General features: G+C 47.8%; 1 protein-coding gene across 1 annotated transcript; it reads left to right on the top strand.

Moving 5' to 3' along the window:
* Positions 1-479: 479 nt before the first annotated feature.
* Positions 480-18,771, top strand: LOC149369626 (globin-like). Its single transcript, XM_089575521.1, has 2 exons — positions 480-935; positions 17,971-18,771. The coding sequence occupies exons 1-2, from the start codon at positions 480-482 to the stop codon at positions 18,262-18,264; spliced, it is 750 nt and encodes a 249-aa protein (XP_089431647.1). The 3' UTR covers positions 18,265-18,771.
* The last annotated feature ends 2,427 nt before the right edge of the window (positions 18,772-21,198 follow it).

Here is a 21,198-nt window from a genome sequence, read left to right as displayed (position 1 = left end):
AGAGACTAGCTTTTCGGTCTTTCGATCTCACCGGTCTTTCGGTCTCACCGCGTGCGGTGGTCCAGGACCAAACACCCGATGCTGAGCCGGCACCGCTGCTGGCTAAAGCAACCAGTTTGATGACTGGCCGGAGCGGTGGCTCAGTAGTTATGACGCTCGGCTTCTGACCCGAAAGACGCGGGTTCGATCCCGGCCGCGGCGGTTGAATTTCGACGGAGGCGAAATTCTACAGGCCCATGTACTGTGCGATGTCAGTGCACGTTAAAGAACCCCAAGTGGTCGAAATTTCCGGAGCCCTTCACTACGGCGCCCCTCATAGCCTGAGTCGCTTTGGGAAGCTAAATCTTTATAAACCAAATCAAACCGACTCGTCCCTGCTGCTCTCTGGCGCCGGAAGCATAACGTGCCACCTCGTAGCCGGTGGAGCACACGCAACCTATTAGAAGAAGAGGAAGACGAAAAGCAGAGGCCACTCAGCTATGGGCAACGCGGGCAGCAACGACCCCGTCGACAACCGGACCGGCATGTCGAAGCATGAGAACAAACTGGTGCGCGACAGCTGGCGACGATTCTGTGAACAGGACCCGGATTACGGCCTGGCCCTTCTTATGGCCATGTTCTCTAGCCACCCCGAGTACCTGGTGCTCTTCCCCAGCTTCCATAACGTGCCCGTGCACGGCCTGGTCAACAATGCCAAGTTCCGGGCGCTCGGCGGCGAGGTAGGCCGTCACATGACGGCTTTCATTGACGCTCTCGACGACACCGCCGTGCTCATCGACTTGGTGCGCAAGAACGCCGTCAATCACCTGAGGTTTCCCGGCGTGCAACCCCACAACTTCGAGAGCTTCTTCTCGGCGACCATGCAGGAGATGGTAGCCGCCAACAAATCCGTCATGACGCCGGCCACCGTAAGTGCCTGGGACAAGCTCTTCGAGGTAGGTGGCGCGGATTTCTCCTCCGCCTATCCGAACGGCGATGTCAATAACAACATGGAAAAGATGGTCAAAGTATCCGAAGCCTTCTACGCAAATCTGTGCAGTAGCCAATGTAATCAGAACTTTAATAAGAGAAGCAGTAGCGCTCAGCAATGGGATGGCCCGACACTAACTACAGAGGAAGTAAAGAAAGCCGTAGGAATAATGCAATGGGGGAAATCAGCTGGTGAGGATCTGCTAACAGATTTGTTGAAGGACGGAGAGAAGATTGTGCTAGAAAAACCAGCCACCCTACATACGCAATGCCTTATGGCTTTCGAGCGTACCAGAAGCTTGCAGGAGCTCTTAGATCATCTTAATACGCAGTAAAGGAGACATCAAGCACTTGAAAAATTGCAAACCGATCAGCTTAGTGTACGTTGACTAAGGGAATCGCTAATAGAGGCAGGCAACCTTAGACTTCAACCAACCAAATTACCAGGCAGACTTCTTTCAACGGTACTCGATAATAGACCATGTTCACGCTATTAATCAGGTGATAGAGAAATGCAAAATGCACAAAGTATAACCAACCCTCGTATATAATGAGAAAGCATCTCACTCAGCACTCAGTCAACAGTTCAGCATTTATGCAGGCATCGAGGGAAGGAGAATGAGGGGCTTCCCCTTCCCTTGTTTGCTTAATTGCTTAGCGAGGGCCTCGGTTCTGGCAGCCTTCACGCCATAGGAAGCATAAGAGGGTTCTCACACAGCTTCCACCCTCTCCGTTCGATGACGTTACACGTCACACCTGCGGTAACTCAGGACGTACAGCCTTTGTCAAAAGTTTGGAGCCCAGGGGGTTTTCTTTTGAGCCGCACTGTGCCGTTCTTAATGGATCTCTAGTGCTCCAAATTTTCTGGACATAAGAAGATTTCTGGTACTGCCTTCTGCAGTTGGTAGGACTTCCATGAATGCTCCTGGACTCCCAATATAAAGCTTCGAAGTGAACCCCCTGGGCTCTAAACTTTTTACAAAGACTGTATTACGTCCGTCGCTTGTGAACGTGGGTGGCGGTGATGAACACTCTCAAGGCTAGGTTGCTTGTATACATAAATACCCCCAAAAGCAGAACGTTTGACAGCCGTCGCCGTAGCTCAGAGGTAGAGCACCGGACGCGTAATTCGGAGGTCGTGGGTTCGGATTCCACCGGCGGCATGTGGTTGTTTTTTCTTCTGCTTTTCTATTCAATTAGCTGTAAGCGATAACATATTCAGTAATATTCTAAATTGATCAACACCACAAAATAAATAAATTAAAAATCCCCTGTGTATATATCCTGTGTATATATATTGTCATGTCTGGCATCCAAGAACTGGGCAGCGTAGACGTAGCATCGAAGGGACGTTTATTCCTGCTACTTGGCAGGAAGCCAACACGTTACATACTGAGCGCGGTGGGCCCGTGCGAGCGGTCTTTTAAAGCCAGCACGGGCTACCCGATAAGAGATAGCCGGGCAGTGAGCATGCGCAGGCAGTCCGCGATAACACGCGTGCTTGGTTTCGCGCGCACACAACATCTCCTTCCTCCTAACGAGCGCAAAGTCCTTTTGCTACATTATACAATGCAACTAATGCTATGGCTGATATCTATCAGGAGGTCGCCGGTCCCTCTGTGGATAGCGTCGCTCCCCTGGAGGGTCGTTTGTTGCCGCAGGGGCCGCAGCTGGAAGTGGCTCGTTGGCGCTCTCAGGATCCCCGAAATCTGGAATAAAATCTTTCATGATGCTCTGCTTTGAGCTGTCGATGCTGAGCAGTAGCTGGTCTTGATGACGACGCCAAATGAGCACCCCACGATTCGTCTTAACTCGAACCTTGAATGAAACGGGGCCAGACTGCTGAATGATAGTGCCAGGGACCCATTTCTCAGGACCTCTGTAATTCCTCACGAGGACCTCATCGTTGATGTTGAAAAGTCGCTCACGTGCCTTGCGTCGCACCATATCGGAGAGCTGTTGCTGAGCCACTCTTCCCCCGACAGAAGGCTTGACTGCGTCGAGTCTCGTGCGCAGTCGTCTACCTATGAAAAGGTTTGCTGGAGTTTCTCTTGTAGTCGCATGCGGCGTGTTGCGGTACGTCATCAGGAACGTCTGTAAGGTTGCCTGCAAGGAGTCTTGGGGTCGCCCTTTCCGCAACGCAGATTTCATTGTCTGTACAAATCTCTCCGCAAGGCCATTCGTGCTTGGATGGTACGCTGCACTCACGATATGACGACCACCGAAGCCTTTGACGAAGCTCTTGAATTCTTCGGAAACGAACTGTGGTCCGTTGTCGGTCACGATGGTTTCGGGTACGCCAAAACGCGAGAACAGGTCTTGGAGACACTGAATTGTGTGGTACGCCGTAGTCTTCTGCATGACATAAACTTCCGGCCATTTTGAGTGTGCGTCCACAGCAACAAGGAACATTTTGTCTGTCATGGGTCCAGCAAAGTCCAAGTGAACTCTTTGCCACGGCGAAGTCGGCCATGACCATGGATGAAGCGGAGCCGGTGCTGGTTCGTTCCGTTGCTGTTGACACTCTTCACATTTCTTCACGTGTTGCTCTAGGTCCGCGTTGATACCAGGCCACCAGACGTAGCTCCTCGCGAGTTCTTTGCATCTTACGATACCGGGATGACCCTGATGAAGTTCCTCAAGCAAGAAGGCTCGGTGTTTTGGAGGCACAACTACTCTCATGCCGTACATTAAACACCCTTGATGAACTGTGAGCTGCAAACGCTTGTCGAAGAAAAGTTTCAACTCCTTATCAGCGACATGCGACGGCCAGCCAGCACTTGTGAAGTTCAGTACCTTGCTTAGTAAAGGATCACGCCTCGTGTCACGAGCGATGTCTTGGCCTGTGACAGGCAGCGTTTCCAAACGAAGCGAATAAAAAGTTTCGCTTTCTTCTGCCGATTGCTTTTCGCTGCTGTCGAGCGGCAAGCGCGATAAACATTATCCGCATTATCGGTAGATTTCTTGAATTCAAGAGCATAGTTGTAGGCTGACAGCGTCAGCGCCCAACGCTGCATGCGGGCAGCTGCCATCGCGGGAATGCCTGTTTTCGGGCCGAAAATTGTTTGTAGTGGTTTATGGTCAGTCACAACCGTGAAGAACCTTCCGTAGACGTAGAAGTGAAACTTCTTTACGCCGAATACGAGGGCAAGGGCTTCTTTCTCGATCTGACTGTAGTTCTTTTCGGCACTTGACAATGTGCGGGATGCGTAGGCAACCGATCGAACTGATCCATTTATCATTTTCTGCGAAAGAACTGCGCCTATGCCGTACTGAGATGCGTCGCAGGCAAGTTGAAGCGGTCGCTTCGGATCATAATGGGCAAGAACTGGAGGGGAAGCCATAGCTGCTTTTATCTCCGTGAAAGCAAGCTGGCATGACGCATCCCACGTCCACTCTTGTTTGCTTTAGCAGCCTGTAGAACGGCTGTGCCAAAGTCGACAGACGGTGAACAAACTTGCCGTAATAATTGACCATCCCAAGGAATGACTGCAGTTGCTGCTTGTCTTTTGGAGCAGGCGCATTTAGCAGTGCCAATACCTTTTCAGGCGATGCGCAAACACCCTCGGCGTTGATGACGTGGCCCAGATAACGGAGCTCTCGTTGAAAGAACGAGCACTTATCGCGCCGGATGCGCACACCGCGTTCCTGCAACCTTGACAAGACGGCTTCCAAGTTATGGAAATGCTCTTGCTTGGTCTTGCGTGTGGCCAGGATGTCGTCAAGGTAACAACTGACTCCTTCCAACCCTTTCAGCATGTTGTCCATAATTCTTTGAAATATGCTTGGGGCGGACGAAATGCCGAAAGCCAGACGGTTCATAGTATACAAGCTCTTATGCGTGTTTATCGTCAGTAGTTTCCGGGAGCTTTCCGCCATAACTACCTGCTGGGAGGCCCTACTCAGGTCGATCTTCGAAAATTCCTCTCCTGCAAGCGCTGCTAGAAGGTCATCTATCCGAGGTAGCGGGTAGCGGTCTACTTCCAGACAGGGTTTGACGGTGGTTTTATAATCGCCACACAGTCGGAGGCTTCCATCCCTCTTCACTACCGGTACCAAGGGCGTTGCGTATTCGCTTGTAGCAACAGGCGTTATGATGCCAAGCTTCTCCATTTTCACAAGTTCAGCTTCTTCTGCACCTTGCAGAGCAAAGGGAACGCTTCTTGCCTTTACAAACTTCGGCTGTGACCCTTCGCGAAGGACAAGCTCGGCCTGCTCTTCCGTGATGGTACCTAGCTCATCCTTGAAAAGTTCGGAATGGCTGTCTAGCATGGCTTCCAGCTTTTCTTGCCAGTGCTTTGACATTTCTCGAGAGAGACCACGGTGATTAAAATAACTAGGTTCTTCCAATCCAAACGAATATCTTGCAACCATTCTCTGCCGAGGAGTGCCGGTCCTGTAGTGTCCACGACGTACAGGGGAAGCTCCACGCTCTGGTCGTTGTGGCGCACGACGACTTTCGCCAGACCCTTCGGTTTTACCATAGCCCCAGTATACGTGCGCAGCTTTAACGATGCTGGCTGAAGTCGCTTACGTGCAAACAGCCTCTGGAATTCGCGCCATGATATGACGGATACGGCTGCGCCGGTGTCAAGCTCCATCGTCAGTAGGACACCGTCAACGTTCACGGGTACAGTAAATGGGTCTGCGTTGACTGATTTAAGTGGGACAGACGACTCGTTTCGGACGGACGTGAACATCTTCACACGTTTCCGGGGCTTTGCCTCCCTAGCTTTCTTTCCTTTCCTGCAGGCGCGTTGAATATGCCCTTTTCGGTTACAATTATAACATGTATCGCCGATGTGAGGGCATGCTTCGCTAGAATGATTGGATGACCCGCAACGGAAGCAGCTTGGCGACATCACAGACTGCTTTTCGCCTCGAACCTTATTCACTTCGTACGCCGGGGATGCGCTGTTATGCGTGAACGCCGCGCTTTTAGTTGCAGTTTCCATGGCAAGAGCTCTATCTACGGCTTTATGGAAGGTTAGCTTCTTGTCTTCTGTGAATAATACACGCTGAATGTCCTCGCGGAGCAGGCCGCAAACGAAACAGTCCCGGAGCGCTTCATCCAAGAAATTCGTTAATGACTGCGACATTGCAACTAGCGTGGAAACACAAGGACAGCGACACAGGAAACCGACAGGACAGCACGCTAGACTTCAACTGACGTTTTAATGCACACATAACAGATTTTTACACTTCTATTCGGCGCATGCTCAGGACACTGTACCCCCGCCCCCTTCACTTTATCACGAAGCAGGTTGTCAAGCAAACAGTAAAGATTTAAACCAAATTGACGCGCAAGTTTTTCGACAGATAGATTAACTCTTTTCTCGTGAGGGCTACTGAGGGTGTGCTCACGCACTTGTCCCCTGCCTTATCAATGCAAAATGCTTCAAATATCTCCCTATCACCCTGCCTATGAAGCCGCCTCAGCACTCTCGTGTGGCTAAAGAGTGGAACGCATTTTTCTTCATTTCCGCCTGTTGTTTTGACTTTGCATTTGCGGCAATGTGCGGCCAAATGGCCACCCGCCATCAGAGCTGCGACTGTAGTCCGGTGTTTTCGTAGCCTTTCGTTCAGGCACTGGCCTGTTTGGCCAATATAACATTTACCACAGGTCAGTGGGATGAGATACACCACACCGATGGCGCAGTTCACAAACCGCCTGGCGTGTTTTGTTGCGCAGGTTTTTGCCTGGTAAGCATTGTTGACCATTCGGCACATCCTGGACAGCTTTTGTGGGGCAGTCAAAACGACACGGATGCCGCACTTTCCCGCGGCCTTTTTGAGGCGATGGGACAAGTTGTGCATGTAGGGCACAGGCACCGGACGTCCCCCCGGGCCGTCATTGCAGCAGCCTGCTGTCTTGCGTCCCTGTCGGAGCTCTTTAATAAGGCTCTCAGCGACAGACGCCAGTATGCTGTCAGGGAAGCCAGCGCTACGCAGACGGAGCACTTGCTGCTCAACACTCACGTTCACTTTGTGCTCACAAGACTTCTGAAGAGCGGCTCTTAGGCAGTTCAGTGCTATCCCTCTCTTTACGGTTCTCGAATGGGCCGAATTATAGCTAAGAACAGGCTTTTTTGAACGAGGGAAGTATGTCCAGCATATTGAGCTACTACTAAAGCTAATGCTGAGGTCAAGGTAACGTAAGCAACCCTCATCAGGAACCTCACGAGTAAAACTCAGACCCTTACCACATTTTTGGAAAACACTAAAAACACTCTGCACAATGTCATCTCTTCCATCAGGCGTCACACTTTTTAAAACAACAAGATAATCATCAACATATCTAAAAATTTTTGCAACAAAAGTCTTGTCCAGACGCGAAAAAATTTCTTTGTCAATAGACGCTAAAAACAAGTCGCTTAAAACCGGTGCAATACGCGAACCAATACATATGCCTTGCTTCTGCAAGTAAGAAGCATTGTCAAACTCAACAAGTGTAGAAGAAAGGTAAAAGCTAAGCAATTCTAAAAAGTTATCTACTGAGATTCCAGATGAATTTTGGAAGACAGTCACACCCAGCGCTTCAATTCGCTCTCTGACAGCTGTGCAGAGTTGTGTCTGTGGTATAGAGTAAAAAAGATCTACTACGTCAACGGAAAAGGCATAAAACGCATCACAGGTTTTTTCCTGTCTCGAAAGGAAGTCTATTACCTGATTGGAGTTCCGAATTAAAAACGGGTCCTCCGGAGTCAACAAGTTAAGGTGTTTTTGTAGAAACTTGGAAAGCTCTCCCTGCCAGCAGTGTTTTTCAGTAACTATTGCCCTAAGAGGAATCCCTTCCTTATGGGTCTTAGCCGAAAAAAACAAGCTCAACCTATCCCTTTCCGAGCCCCCAATACTTTTTCCGAGTTTTTCAAGGTTCATATCTTGGCATAGGGCTGACGCTCTTTTCTTCACTTTAGAAGGATGGCTCATAACGCGGACGAAATTCTTGCTTATAGCTGCGGCTGCTTTCTCACCAAACACTGACCTAGGCATAACAACAAAACCGCCCTCTTTATCAGAAACAAGCAAAGTGAGTGAATTACTCTTTAAGAACTCTACCGTATTTTTGACCGCTAATTTTTTTGCAGATTTTAAGGGACCTGAGGGAAGACAGTCGACGGCATCTGACACACACCTACACTTTTCTTCACTGCTAGCACGGTTCGCTATGTTCCTTACAATACCTATAAGAGAGGCAGGGTTCTCTTCGGGCTCAATGCAAAATTTTGGACCAAGTTTTAACACTTCTTCGACCTTATTAGGTAGCTTCTCCAAACCAATACATGTTACCGGTGCAGCCCTAGCAGGCAATTTTTTGCTACAGTTCCTCCAAGTAGTTAAGCTCGGCAAGCACTGCTTCCACAAAAATTCGCAAACATTTGAAGCCTCACGAGTTCTCGTCCTAAGCACAGCCTCACAGTCTCGATGTACACTCACTTGAGACGAGGTGACGACACGTAGGCACACATGCAAGTGCCTCACTTGTCGCCATAGTTCTGACCGCATAATTTTGACGATTCGTCTTGCATGTTGAACGGAAGGGGCGCATGGAGCAAACAGGGCTTGGACCTCCAAGGGAACCAGACGGTTGTTGAGCGCAAAGGTAAGAATCCTGGCACGGCACGTTGCGATGGCGATCAGGTTCACATAGGTCGTTGACGGGTCACGAAGAAGGAAGTTGGGAAGGACAGGGCCCAATGTACTAGAAAGGAGTATGATCATGGAAGACAGTTGGGCTAGTTGGTGTGAATTCGTTAATGACTGCGACATTGCAACTAGCGTGGAAACACAAGGACAACGACACAGGAAACCGACAGGACAGCACGCTAGACTTCAACTGACGTTTTAATGCACACATAACAGATTTTTACACTTCTATTCGGCGCATGCTCAGGACACTGTACCCCCGCCCCCTTCACTTTATCACGAAGCAGGTTGTCAAGCAAACAGTAAAGATTTAAACCAAATTGACGCGCAAGTTTTTCGACAGATAGATTAACTCTTTTCTCGTGAGGGCTACTGAGGGTGTGCTCACGCACTTGTCCCCTGCCTTATCAATGCAAAATGCTTCAAATATCTCCCTATCACCCTGCCTATGAAGCCGCCTCAGCACTCTCGTGTGGCTAAAGAGTGGAACGCATTTTTCTTCATTTCCGCCTGTTGTTTTGACTTTGCATTTGCGGCAATGTGCGGCCAAATGGCCACCCGCCATCAGAGCTGCGACTGTAGTCCGGTGTTTTCGTAGCCTTTCGTTCAGGCACTGGCCTGTTTGGCCAATATAACATTTACCACAGGTCAGTGGGATGAGATACACCACACCGATGGCGCAGTTCACAAACCGCCTGGCGTGTTTTGTTGCGCAGGTTTTTGCCTGGTAAGCATTGTTGACCATTCGGCACATCCTGGACAGCTTTTGTGGGGCAGTCAAAACGACACGGATGCCGCACTTTCCCGCGGCCTTTTTGAGGCGATGGGACAAGTTGTGCATGTAGGGCACAGGCACCGGACGTCCCCCCGGGCCGTCATTGCAGCAGCCTGCTGTCTTGCGTCCCTGTCGGAGCTCTTTAATAAGGCTCTCAGCGACAGACGCCAGTATGCTGTCAGGGAAGCCAGCGCTACGCAGACGGAGCACTTGCTGCTCAACACTCACGTTCACTTTGTGCTCACAAGACTTCTGAAGAGCGGCTCTTAGGCAGTTCAGTGCTATCCCTCTCTTTACGGTTCTCGAATGGGCCGAATTATAGCTAAGAACAGGCTTTTTTGAACGAGGGAAGTATGTCCAGCATATTGAGCTACTACTAAAGCTAATGCTGAGGTCAAGGTAACGTAAGCAACCCTCATCAGGAACCTCACGAGTAAAACTCAGACCCTTACCACATTTTTGGAAAACACTAAAAACACTCTGCACAATGTCATCTCTTCCATCAGGCGTCACACTTTTTAAAACAACAAGATAATCATCAACATATCTAAAAATTTTTGCAACAAAAGTCTTGTCCAGACGCGAAAAAATTTCTTTGTCAATAGACGCTAAAAACAAGTCGCTTAAAACCGGTGCAATACGCGAACCAATACATATGCCTTGCTTCTGCAAGTAAGAAGCATTGTCAAACTCAACAAGTGTAGAAGAAAGGTAAAAGCTAAGCAATTCTAAAAAGTTATCTACTGAGATTCCAGATGAATTTTGGAAGACAGTCACACCCAGCGCTTCAATTCGCTCTCTGACAGCTGTGCAGAGTTGTGTCTGTGGTATAGAGTAAAAAAGATCTACTACGTCAACGGAAAAGGCATAAAACGCATCACAGGTTTTTTCCTGTCTCGAAAGGAAGTCTATTACCTGATTGGAGTTCCGAATTAAAAACGGGTCCTCCGGAGTCAACAAGTTAAGGTGTTTTTGTAGAAACTTGGAAAGCTCTCCCTGCCAGCAGTGTTTTTCAGTAACTATTGCCCTAAGAGGAATCCCTTCCTTATGGGTCTTAGCCGAAAAAAACAAGCTCAACCTATCCCTTTCCGAGCCCCCAATACTTTTTCCGAGTTTTTCAAGGTTCATATCTTGGCATAGGGCTGACGCTCTTTTCTTCACTTTAGAAGGATGGCTCATAACGCGGACGAAATTCTTGCTTATAGCTGCGGCTGCTTTCTCACCAAACACTGACCTAGGCATAACAACAAAACCGCCCTCTTTATCAGAAACTATCAAAGTGAGTGAATTACTCTTTAAGAACTCTACCGTATTTTTGACCGCTAATTTTTTTGCAGATTTTGCGCTCAACAACCGTCTGGTTCCCTTGGAGGTCCAAGCCCTGTTTGCTCCATGCGCCCCTTCCGTTCAACATGCAAGACGCATCGTCAAAATTATGCGGTCAGAACTATGGCGACAAGTGAGGCACTTGCATGTGTGCCTACGTGTCGTCACCTCGTCTCAAGTGAGTGTACATCGAGACTGTGAGGCTGTGCTTAGGACGAGAACTCGTGAGGCTTCAAATGTTTGCGAATTTTTGTGGAAGCAGTGCTTGCCGAGCTTAACTACTTGGAGGAACTGTAGCAAAAAATTGCCTGCTAGGGCTGCACCGGTAACATGTATTGGTTTGGAGAAGCTACCTAATAAGGTCGAAGAAGTGTTAAAACTTGGTCCAAAATTTTGCATTGAGCCCGAAGAGAACCCTGCCTCTCTTATAGGTATTGTAAGGAACATAGCGAACCGTGCTAGCAGTGAAGAAAAGTGTAGGTGTGTGTCAGATGCCGTCGACTGTCTTCCCTCAGGTCCCTTAAAATCTTCAAAAAAATTAGCGGTCAAAAATACGGTAGAGTTCTTAAAGAGTAATTCACTCACTTTGCTTGTTTCTGATAAAGAGGGCGGTTTTGTTGTTATGCCTAGGTCAGTGTTTGGTGAGAAAGCAGCCGCAGCTATAAGCAAGAATTTCGTCCGCGTTATGAGCCATCCTTCTAAAGTGAAGAAAAGAGCGTCAGCCCTATGCCAAGATATGAACCTTGAAAAACTCGGAAAAAGTATTGGGGGCTCGGAAAGGGATAGGTTGAGCTTGTTTTTTTCGGCTAAGACCCATAAGGAAGGGATTCCTCTTAGGGCAATAGTTACTGAAAAACACTGCTGGCAGGGAGAGCTTTCCAAGTTTCTACAAAAACACCTTAACTTGTTGACTCCGGAGGACCCGTTTTTAATTCGGAACTCCAATCAGGTAATAGACTTCCTTTCGAGACAGGAAAAAACCTGTGATGCGTTTTATGCCTTTTCCGTTGACGTAGTAGATCTTTTTTACTCTATACCACAGACACAACTCTGCACAGCTGTCAGAGAGCGAATTGAAGCGCTGGGTGTGACTGTCTTCCAAAATTCATCTGGAATCTCAGTAGATAACTTTTTAGAATTGCTTAGCTTTTACCTTTCTTCTACACTTGTTGAGTTTGACAATGCTTCTTACTTGCAGAAGCAAGGCATATGTATTGGTTCGCGTATTGCACCGGTTTTAAGCGACTTGTTTTTAGCGTCTATTGACAAAGAAATTTTTTCGCGTCTGGACAAGACTTTTGTTGCAAAAATTTTTAGATATGTTGATGATTATCTTGTTGTTTTAAAAAGTGTGACGCCTGATGGAAGAGATGACATTGTGCAGAGTGTTTTTAGTGTTTTCCAAAAATGTGGTAAGGGTCTGAGTTTTACTCGTGAGGTTCCTGATGAGGGTTGCTTACGTTACCTTGACCTCAGCATTAGCTTTAGTAGTAGCTCAATATGCTGGACATACTTCCCTCGTTCAAAAAAGCCTGTTCTTAGCTATATTTCGGCCCATTCGAGAACCGTAAAGAGAGGGATAGCACTGAACTGCCTAAGAGCCGCTCTTCAGAAGTCTTGTGAGCACAAAGTGAACGTGAGTGTTGAGCAGCAAGTGCTCCGTCTGCGTAGCGCTGGCTTCCCTGACAGCATACTGGCGTCTGTCGCTGAGAGCCTTATTAAAGAGCTCCGACAGGGACGCAAGACAGCAGGCTGCTGCAATGACGGCCCGGGGGGACGTCCGGTGCCTGTGCCCTACATGCACAACTTGTCCCATCGCCTCAAAAAGGCCGCGGGAAAGTGCGGCATCCGTGTCGTTTTGACTGCCCCACAAAAGCTGTCCAGGATGTGCCGAATGGTCAACAATGCTTACCAGGCAAAAACCTGCGCAACAAAACACGCCAGGCGGTTTGTGAACTGCGCCATCGGTGTGGTGTATCTCATCCCACTGACCTGCGGTAAATGTTATATTGGCCAAACAGGCCAGTGCCTGAACGAAAGGCTACGAAAACACCGGACTACAGTCGCAGCTCTGATGGCGGGTGGCCATTTGGCCGCACACTGCCGCAAATGCAAAGTCAAAACAACAGGCGGAAATGAAGAAAAATGCGTTCCACTCTTTAGCCACACGAGAGTGCTGAGGCGGCTTCATAGGCAGGGTGATAGGGAGATATTTGAAGCATTTTGCATTGATAAGGCAGGGGACAAGTGCGTGAGCACACCCTCAGTAGCCCTCACGAGAAAAGAGTTAATCTATCTGTCGAAAAACTTGCGCGTCAATTTGGTTTAAATCTTAACTGTTTGCTTGACAACCTGCTTCGTGATAAAGTGAAGGGGGCGGGGGTACAGTGTCCTGAGCATGCGCCGAATAGAAGTGTAAAAATCTGTTATGTGTGCATTAAAACGTCAGTTGAAGTCTAGCGTGCTGTCCTGTCGGTTTCCTGTGTCGCTGTCCTTGTGTTTCCACGCTAGTTGCAATGTCGCAGTCATTAACGAATTCACACCAACTAGCCCAACTGTCTTCCATGATCATCCAAGAAACTTCCAGATTCGCAACTCTGCACCAGCCTTGGAAGTTCCGCGACAAATTCGGTAATGGACTCACCGCTTCGCTGTGACCGCTTGTAAAATTTAGCACGCTCTGCGATGACGGACGACTGCGGCGCCAGGTGATCGCTCAGGAGTTTCAGAAGACTGTCAAACTCTCGTGACGACGGTGCGTCCGGTGCCGTCAGCGACTTGAGCAGCGCGTAGGTCTTCGCGCCGATGAGACTTAGGAAAGCAGGAACCTTCTTTGCTACTGGAACATCGTTGACCAAAAGATAGGCTTTCAACCTTTCCTCGTACGAGCGCCAGTCACTCGTGGTCTCGTCGAAAGGTTCAATGTGGCCGATGTGACTCATGACTCACTTGGAAGTTTCGGCTGCCGTGATGCCAGTTTCAGGAATTTCACCGCAGAGAAATCTTCGTGGCGGGAAGCTTTTACAAGAGGCCAGGTTCTTCACACTGCGAATTCCGTACGGCGGTCATCCCATCCTCGTCGCCAAAAAGTCATGTCTGGCATAAAAGAACTGGGCAGCGTAGACGTAGCATCGAAGGGGCGTTTATTTCTGCTACTTGGCAGGAAGCCAACACGTTACATACTGAGCGCGGTGGGCCCGTGCGAGCGGTCTTTTAAAGCCAGCACGGGCTACCCGATAAGAGATAGCCCGGCAGTGAGCATGCGCAGGCAGTACGCGATAACACGCGTGCTTGGTTTCGTGCGCACACAACATATATATATATATATATATATATATATATATATATATATATATATATATATATATATATATATATATATATATATATATAGCTGGTGTACAGCTACCACAGTCATCCATGAAGTCAGCAATAAAATACTGTTAGGAATCGTGCCAGGCAGGGAGACACGATCTCGCCAATGCTATTCGCTGCCTGTGTTCAGGAGATATTCAAAGGTCTGGATTTATGAGAGTTCGGGGTAGGAGTCAATGGAGAATACCTTAGTAATCTATGATTCGCTGATCATATTTTATTGCTAAGTCCACTTAGGAAATGACCTGCAATACATGATCAATGAGTTAGACAGGCAGAGCAGTGCTGTTGGTCTAAAATAATATGTAGAAAACCATAGTAACGTTGAACAGTCTCAGAAGGGAAGCGCAGTTTACAATTGGTAGCGAGGTGCTGGAAGTGGCAAAGAAATACGTCTGCTTAGGAAAGTTAGTGAGCGCGGACCCTTATCAGTAAAGCAAAATAACGAGAAGAATGAGACGGAGTGCATTTGGCAGGTTCTCTCGCATCATGAAAGGCAGTAAACCAATATCCCTGAAGAGAAGAGTATCTGTCGAAAAGTATCTAAGAAAAGTAAGTATGTAAAGAAAAGTATCTAACGAAAAGGGTTCAACTTAAGGACAATACAGCTACGTATGGAAAGGAAAATGATAGTAACATTAAGAGACAGGAAAAGGGCAGATCGGTCCAGGGATCAAACATAATAGCTTAATGACACCTTAGTCAAAATCAAGAGGTAGAAATGGGCTTGGACATGGCAGGTATTGCGAACTCAAGATAACCGATGGCCTTTATAAGTAACAGACTGTATTCCTAGGGAAGGAAAGCGTAGAAAGGGGCGACAGGAAGTTAAGTGGACGGCTGAGATTGTGAGGCTTGCGAGGATAGGTGGTCACAGCTGGCAAAAGAGAGGGTTAATTAAAGGGATATGTGAGAGACCTTTGTTCTGCAGTGGGCGTAGTCAGGGTCTAAGCTGAGTCTAAGGTACAGAAATTTAGACCTTAGATTTCTAGGCCTTAGACTCAGCTTTACGCCAAATCATACCTGCTGGTGGTTTGAACCGAGGCAAAAGGCCTCTACTTCCATTCGCATTGTCGCATTCCAAGCTGGTTAAACGCGCCGTGGCTAAGTCATGCTATAAAAGCGCTCTAAATAAATCATGCATTCACTTTCAACAAGATAGTTTCAACCGTCAAACTTATCGCCTTGTGGAGGCGGGATATCACAAACAACTGCTCGTGTTCTTATCTGAATCGGTGCTCACAAGTTAAAGCAAAAACAAAAGAACGAACTGACAGAGTCCGCCAAGGCAAAAGAGAAGACAACAGTTGTTCCTTACATTCATAAATTTTCTCATAAACTGAAGAAGGTAGGCAACCGAGCTCACGTAAGAGTGGTTTTTCCGGCTACCGAAAAGCTTGGAAAACTGTGCAAACAAGTAAATGACGAATTCGCACCACAAAAGTGCTCCATAAAGCATGAAAGTCATTTTGTTGCATGCCAAGAAGGTGTCATCTGCTCCATTCCACATTCGTGCGGAAAACAGTACGTTGGCCAGACGGCCAGATGCCTGAACGAGCGCCTGAAAGAACGCAATAAACAATGTTCTTAATACAGTTAAAGGGCATCTGGGCATCCACTGCCGAGGTTGTGCAAGCAAAACTTGCCAGCCATATAGAACCTGCGCTGCCCAGGTGGCACTGCAGTTATTCCACTCGGCGACTAAAACTGCTGCCGTCTGTCGCTTGGGCCGCTACAAACGCGAGGGCACATTCTGAACGATTAAAAACCCGCGTTTGATTGATAGCACTATCTGCCTCGCTTCTGTCGACATAACCTATAGATAATTTACATGCACCACGTGTGGCTTCGACAGCGCGCAGAAGCTCATGCCAATAAGCTCAGGAAGGTGGCGTGGAATAGCACCAAGCTCAGGAAGGTGGCGTGGAATAGCACCAAGAGCGCCCCCAAAACTGCTTGCTCCTCTCGCTATGCTGTGTGTTACGGTGCTGCAATCGACACGGCAAACTTCAGCGTGGATTCCCTATACTTCCAACAAAGAAAAGTGCTGAGTAGACACCCCAACACGCTCACCCGAGAAATGATTGAAGCCGCTGAAATCGCCTGGCTAAAGGACGCATGTGTCAGTAGCCCCTCCTAAGCGTTGTCAACAAAAGAATTAGAATTTCTATCTCCAGGGAATTAATGCTGCTGTTCATTTTGGTTTTTTTGTATGCATGGACAAGTTTGTATCACGCCTATGTTTTCTTTTTTGTTGTTTGGAACCTGGTCTATTTATTTCCATGTTTCGAGCAATAAAAATTTAGTTGCAAGTCAGCGCCTGTCTGTGTGTACCTTCCTTTAGTCCTTGTCTATTTTGCGCTGTTCTTCTTGGATCTAGAGGACGCCGCATCGGTGGTAGCGAGTCTGCACATGCGTAGCTAGAGATGTAAAATTTCAAGGAATTTTGAATGGCATGAAAAAAACCGTTTTTTCAGAATTTTTTTCATGAAAAATTGGAAATTTTGCAAAACGTGACAAAAACAGATTTATTTGCAACAGCACAACGGTCAATAATAATGCTCCCAAGTTCAGTCGAATATGCTGTTATAGATGCCATATTGTGAAATAAACTTCTTGTTCTATTGCTCCGAGAATACAAATAATGATTTGCACTTCAGGCGAATATGGAGATATAAATATGATATTTGTGGAACGATCAAAATTTTTGTATGGGCTAGTCGGTGGTTCATCTTAAGGAAGGTAAAAGCAGCGCAAATAAACGGGGACAGTCCTGTTGGTTGTGTCTCTCTTCTTTCCCCGTTTATTTGCGCTGCTTTTAACTTCCTTTGTGGAACAAACTTCTTTTTTTATTGCACCGAGAAAGGAAGCATGAAAACTGATCTATAAGTCACTCCATATCGGAGTCAGAGTCACTGTCGCTGGATGCGGCACTACGCGCAGCAGCTTGGATTGAAGCTGTGCCCACAGCTAGGTTCGACTGCACGTACACAAGCTTCCGAACGCGTTCCCCTGAAAGCTTGTTGCGAATCCTTGTATGGACGCTTCCGAAACGTGACCAGTTTCTTTCGCAGCTGGCGGATGATGGTGATATGTGCAGCACTCGGCAAGCCAGAGAAGTTAGCGACTGGTTGGTGCAAAGGCCTTGCCACCAGGTAGATGGGTTCACATGCTTACGCTTACGTGTACAGCAGCCTATGTGATTTATAACGTGTGTGTCGGGCTGTAGAATTTGCAGCCATTTTGTTCTACTTCAGGCGTGAGTTGAAGTATTAGTGTGTTTTTAAGTCAAGCCTGGGTCTTATATGTGACCTGGCCTTCAACCCGCGTTGAAGGCCAGCACAAACGTTTTAAAAGCTTTACTTGGCACCGGCGATGACGACTGCTCTCCAATCGTTCAACGATGCACGCTGTAATGGTTTTCAAAGCAAAAACAAAAACCTAAACTAAAAGCAACCTTTCATAAAACCTTTAAATTGCACTGTGAAAGTTTCGATGTTTCTTTCCATTTTTTATCGTCTGAAAAAAAAACGAAAAAAAACCCTTTTTTTTTTCCAAAATAGCAGTATTTTTTTCACGCCTTCACATCTCTATGCAGCGTAGCGGTGACACAAAACCAGTCCCAAGTAATCGCACAGTGTTGGACATGTAATCTGGGACAGCCCTTTGTATCGTCCATCGTCTGAATTTAGTGGCTTCCGTTATCATGAGCGTGTTACGCGGCAATAAGTTATTTCAAATAGTGCTGGGCGGATGTCTTCTGGTGATGCAATTTTGTGGTCTGTGCAACAGAGCCTGCAATACCTCGAGTGCCGCCACTCTTCGTTTGCGCCAAAGTGCCAGAGACCAGGATGTTTCTCTTTTTTCTTGCTTTGCAGGCACTGAACATGATTACGAGGAGCGTCTATGACGAGGCTTCAAAAGCGTCGCCGCCGGCGAAGAAAGAGGCTCACCACAACCGGAAGTCGACGACCCACGAGCCAGCCGCCACTGGCGCCTCTTCCAAGGCCCACGCATCTTTGTCCCCCGCGAAGGCAGGCCACAAGGAATCCGTCAGCCCGCTTGCCGTGCAAAGCTTCATCAGGGGGTCGCACTCGGAGCGCAAGCCCTTGATCAAGCATGCCCCCAAAACCAAGGAGACCTCACCGAAAGGGGCTGGACAGCCCCAGTAAGCGGAGCCATGAGTAGTGAAAGAAACACGATGCCACGTTATGAAGACTTGGTGCCCTTTTCCACGTCTGTACGCGTTCGGGCACGTGTTCATTAACGATAATTAACAAGAGAAAGAACAAAATAGCCTACAATAGCAACGTTTTCCTAGAAAGATAAAGCGCATCATACAAAGCAAGTCTTTCCAGGATTCCAGGCCATGCGCCTCGGAAAACCGGTCGCGCCATCTCGCGACAGCCGGCGGCGCGGCGGTGCGTAACTGAATGGCGGTGAAGAATAAAAGTCAATATTTCGCCAGGCATGACAGTTACAAGCGAGCATTCACGCTGAGGTGTTAAATGCCGCTTAACGTTTCTTTTAATGAAGTTTCATCAGTGTGGCTGAAATATTGCGTCTACCCTGAGCGATGACACACGATGAAGCCTGTATTAACGAAAAAAAAAACCGCATTTGTCCTCACTTCACTCACCGCTGCCCTGATTTACAATACATCGGCTAGGTCTCAGAGTTTTAGGTAGCGAAGTGTAACATCTTTTCATATATATAAAGTATTTTATATTTGAAAGAGGCAGATTTTTTCCCTGGCTATTTTTCTATTCATCATGCATCCTCAGCATTGGCAAGAAATGCGTGGCGCCCTCCCTCGGTGTGCCTGGCTAGGCGCACGTCTAGGCTTTGGTTGGTTGCTTTAGGGAGATTAAATCATGCCGTATGAATGCGCGCTTTTATCATAAGTGCCCCCATCGGAAGTAGGCACACCAACATGGGCCGCTACAAGAAAGCGCTCGCCATGTATGGGTATTAGAGAGGATTATAAGGAAACTCTGTGGCTTGACAGGAACATTTACTATTGCAAGCGCATACGCATACTTGAGGATGAGTGACAGTGGAATCGCGTGCGCAGGAACAATACAAAGCCACGAAACTCAGGCATTTCTGTTCAAGTAGTGCAACGCGTAATTCGAGGACGCTCATACTTAGAGCTCACTCAAAGATACTTGTAATAATTGTATATACTTACTACTTTTTGTTACTTGCGCCGTGCATTGCAGATATTCAAATCGCGCATTAATCGCTACATTTTAACGTTCAATTGCAGTCAGCTCTTCCAAAGTTTCGGCGATGTGGTCAAAATGCAGCATGGATGCGTTGAAGTCAGTGCACCTCTGTAGTCTCTTTATTGAATATAATGCCATTTCTGTAGGGCTACAAGCCCAATGAAGCCGAATTCCTTTGGCTTCTTGCTGTAATCCTGTCATCTGTACATATATAGATGTTAGTAAACTTGAATTGAATGTTGCAAGTACTGCAGGATTCTATGCGGCGAACCTAGTGCTGCGTTTCGTGCCTTTTCCACTAACTCATTGCGCGCATTACGTGATTTGTTCAGTGTAACAATACGTAGTTGGATAATTCACAGCATTTCTTCTAGGTTCCTAAAGTGCCTCCAATTATTCGATCGTTCGCCGTCGCTAAGCGCTTTGCCCTTGCCGTAATCGCTGCTAATTTCCGCATTCATGTCAAAGGTGCATGTAAACTATGAAGCGATAAAGAACGTCATGCTGTGGACTATTCTGACAGTTTTGCCACCTGCTCAGCAGGAAGCTACGCCTTTTCCCAAAGCTGCAACCCAGAGGCAAATCCTAGTTAAATGTTATTGATTATGATTGCCATTTAAGTGAGAAGTAAACGTGAGCCAAATAATTTCTTGTAGGATAGCATGACGTTGCAAAACTGGCTGTGTTTCTGCTTTAAGGCGGCAGTTCGGCGCTCCATCCTAGCCACTTGTAATGCGCCGCTGGCACTGTACATTAGCGACAGGACGCTACGTGCACGCGGCCTTGAATATGCAGTGAATTTACTCGTGTTGTAAATGTGTACAACAATGCCTAGGCTTGCTTTTTGTATTTTGTAAATTATGTACAAAGCTACCCCGTCTTTTCTGTCGGTCGCTTACCTCTCCCTGTGAGTAATTCCTCCGGCTGCAGCTCTCGTGCTTCCTTTTTGTATTTTTGTCAGTAAACCATTACTACTACTTCTTCAAGGTGTGACCGCGGGTGCGTTCCAGAGGCTTTTTTAAGCCCACTTAAGGTCGACCGCAGGGTCACGGAGCTTAAACCGTGGATATAGGAAAAGGGAGTGGTTCTCAGAGACCAATTAACATTCTCCTGCGTCATGACTCAAGTAGAAGACTTCTGCGCAGTTTGGTTCTGTTTCCAGCAAAATGGTTCCGTCGAAGTCACCCCTGCGGTGACATGCGTGTGAAGTACGGCCACTGCGCTCCTGTTGATTTGCTTGACATACGCTTTGTGCTGCTTCAACCTTTCCGTCATATTGTTGGTGTCCCCAGCCTAAACCTCATTTACATGAACGCGACTGCGGTGGATCGAGTCAGTGGGTCGAGTTTTTGTAAGGTCAGCCCGACTCGACGTCTGCGTGTTTACATGAACAAGATTTTTGTGAGTCGAGACCGGTTGAAGTGCAGCGACACCAAGCGTCGAGCAGCGCAGCGGGTGAGGGCAGTGGCAGCCTCCAAGATTGCGGCACGGCACCGCTGTCTCGCAGGCGCGACGGTGCAAGCTAAAAACAGGTTCGCATTTATTCTCTCCCCTCCCGCTAACCGGACTCTTGTCTTGCGCTCTTGTCCTGTCCGTTCTCCCTGTGTTTTGCGTGTTTTTCTATGCGCCGTTTTTAGATGGATCGATACTAACTAGCCCAACTTTCTGCTTTACTGAATTATGCTTTACTAACCGCACTCTTCGGCTCGATCAGGTTTACGTGCAACCTGCCGTTGGGGTCGAGCGAGTCAACCCACCCCCTGCACCGGAGTTGACTGGACTCGCTCCGTCGACTCCCGGAACCGACTCTGCGGTGTTTACATGAACCCAGTAACCGGTTTTCAACCCAACTCCTAAACTCAACCCCGTCATGTAAAC

This window comes from Amblyomma mixtum, chromosome 1 (assembly GCF_055824585.1).
Source record: "Amblyomma mixtum isolate Tamu chromosome 1, ASM5582458v1, whole genome shotgun sequence".
In the NCBI taxonomy this organism is placed as follows: Eukaryota; Metazoa; Arthropoda; class Arachnida; order Ixodida; family Ixodidae; genus Amblyomma; species Amblyomma mixtum.
Note: the sequence above shows the minus strand (reverse complement) of the source record. Positions and strands in the feature narration are given on the sequence as shown.

Excerpts from the sequence above, each read along its gene's own strand:
- LOC149369626 (XM_089575521.1), top strand. The coding sequence starts at position 480 with ATGGGCAACGCGGGCAGCAACGACCCCGTCGACAACCGGACCGGCATG. Across the intron at positions 936-17,970 it reads CCTGGGACAAGCTCTTCGAG|GCACTGAACATGATTACGAG; the intron begins GTAGGTGGCGCG and ends CTTGCTTTGCAG.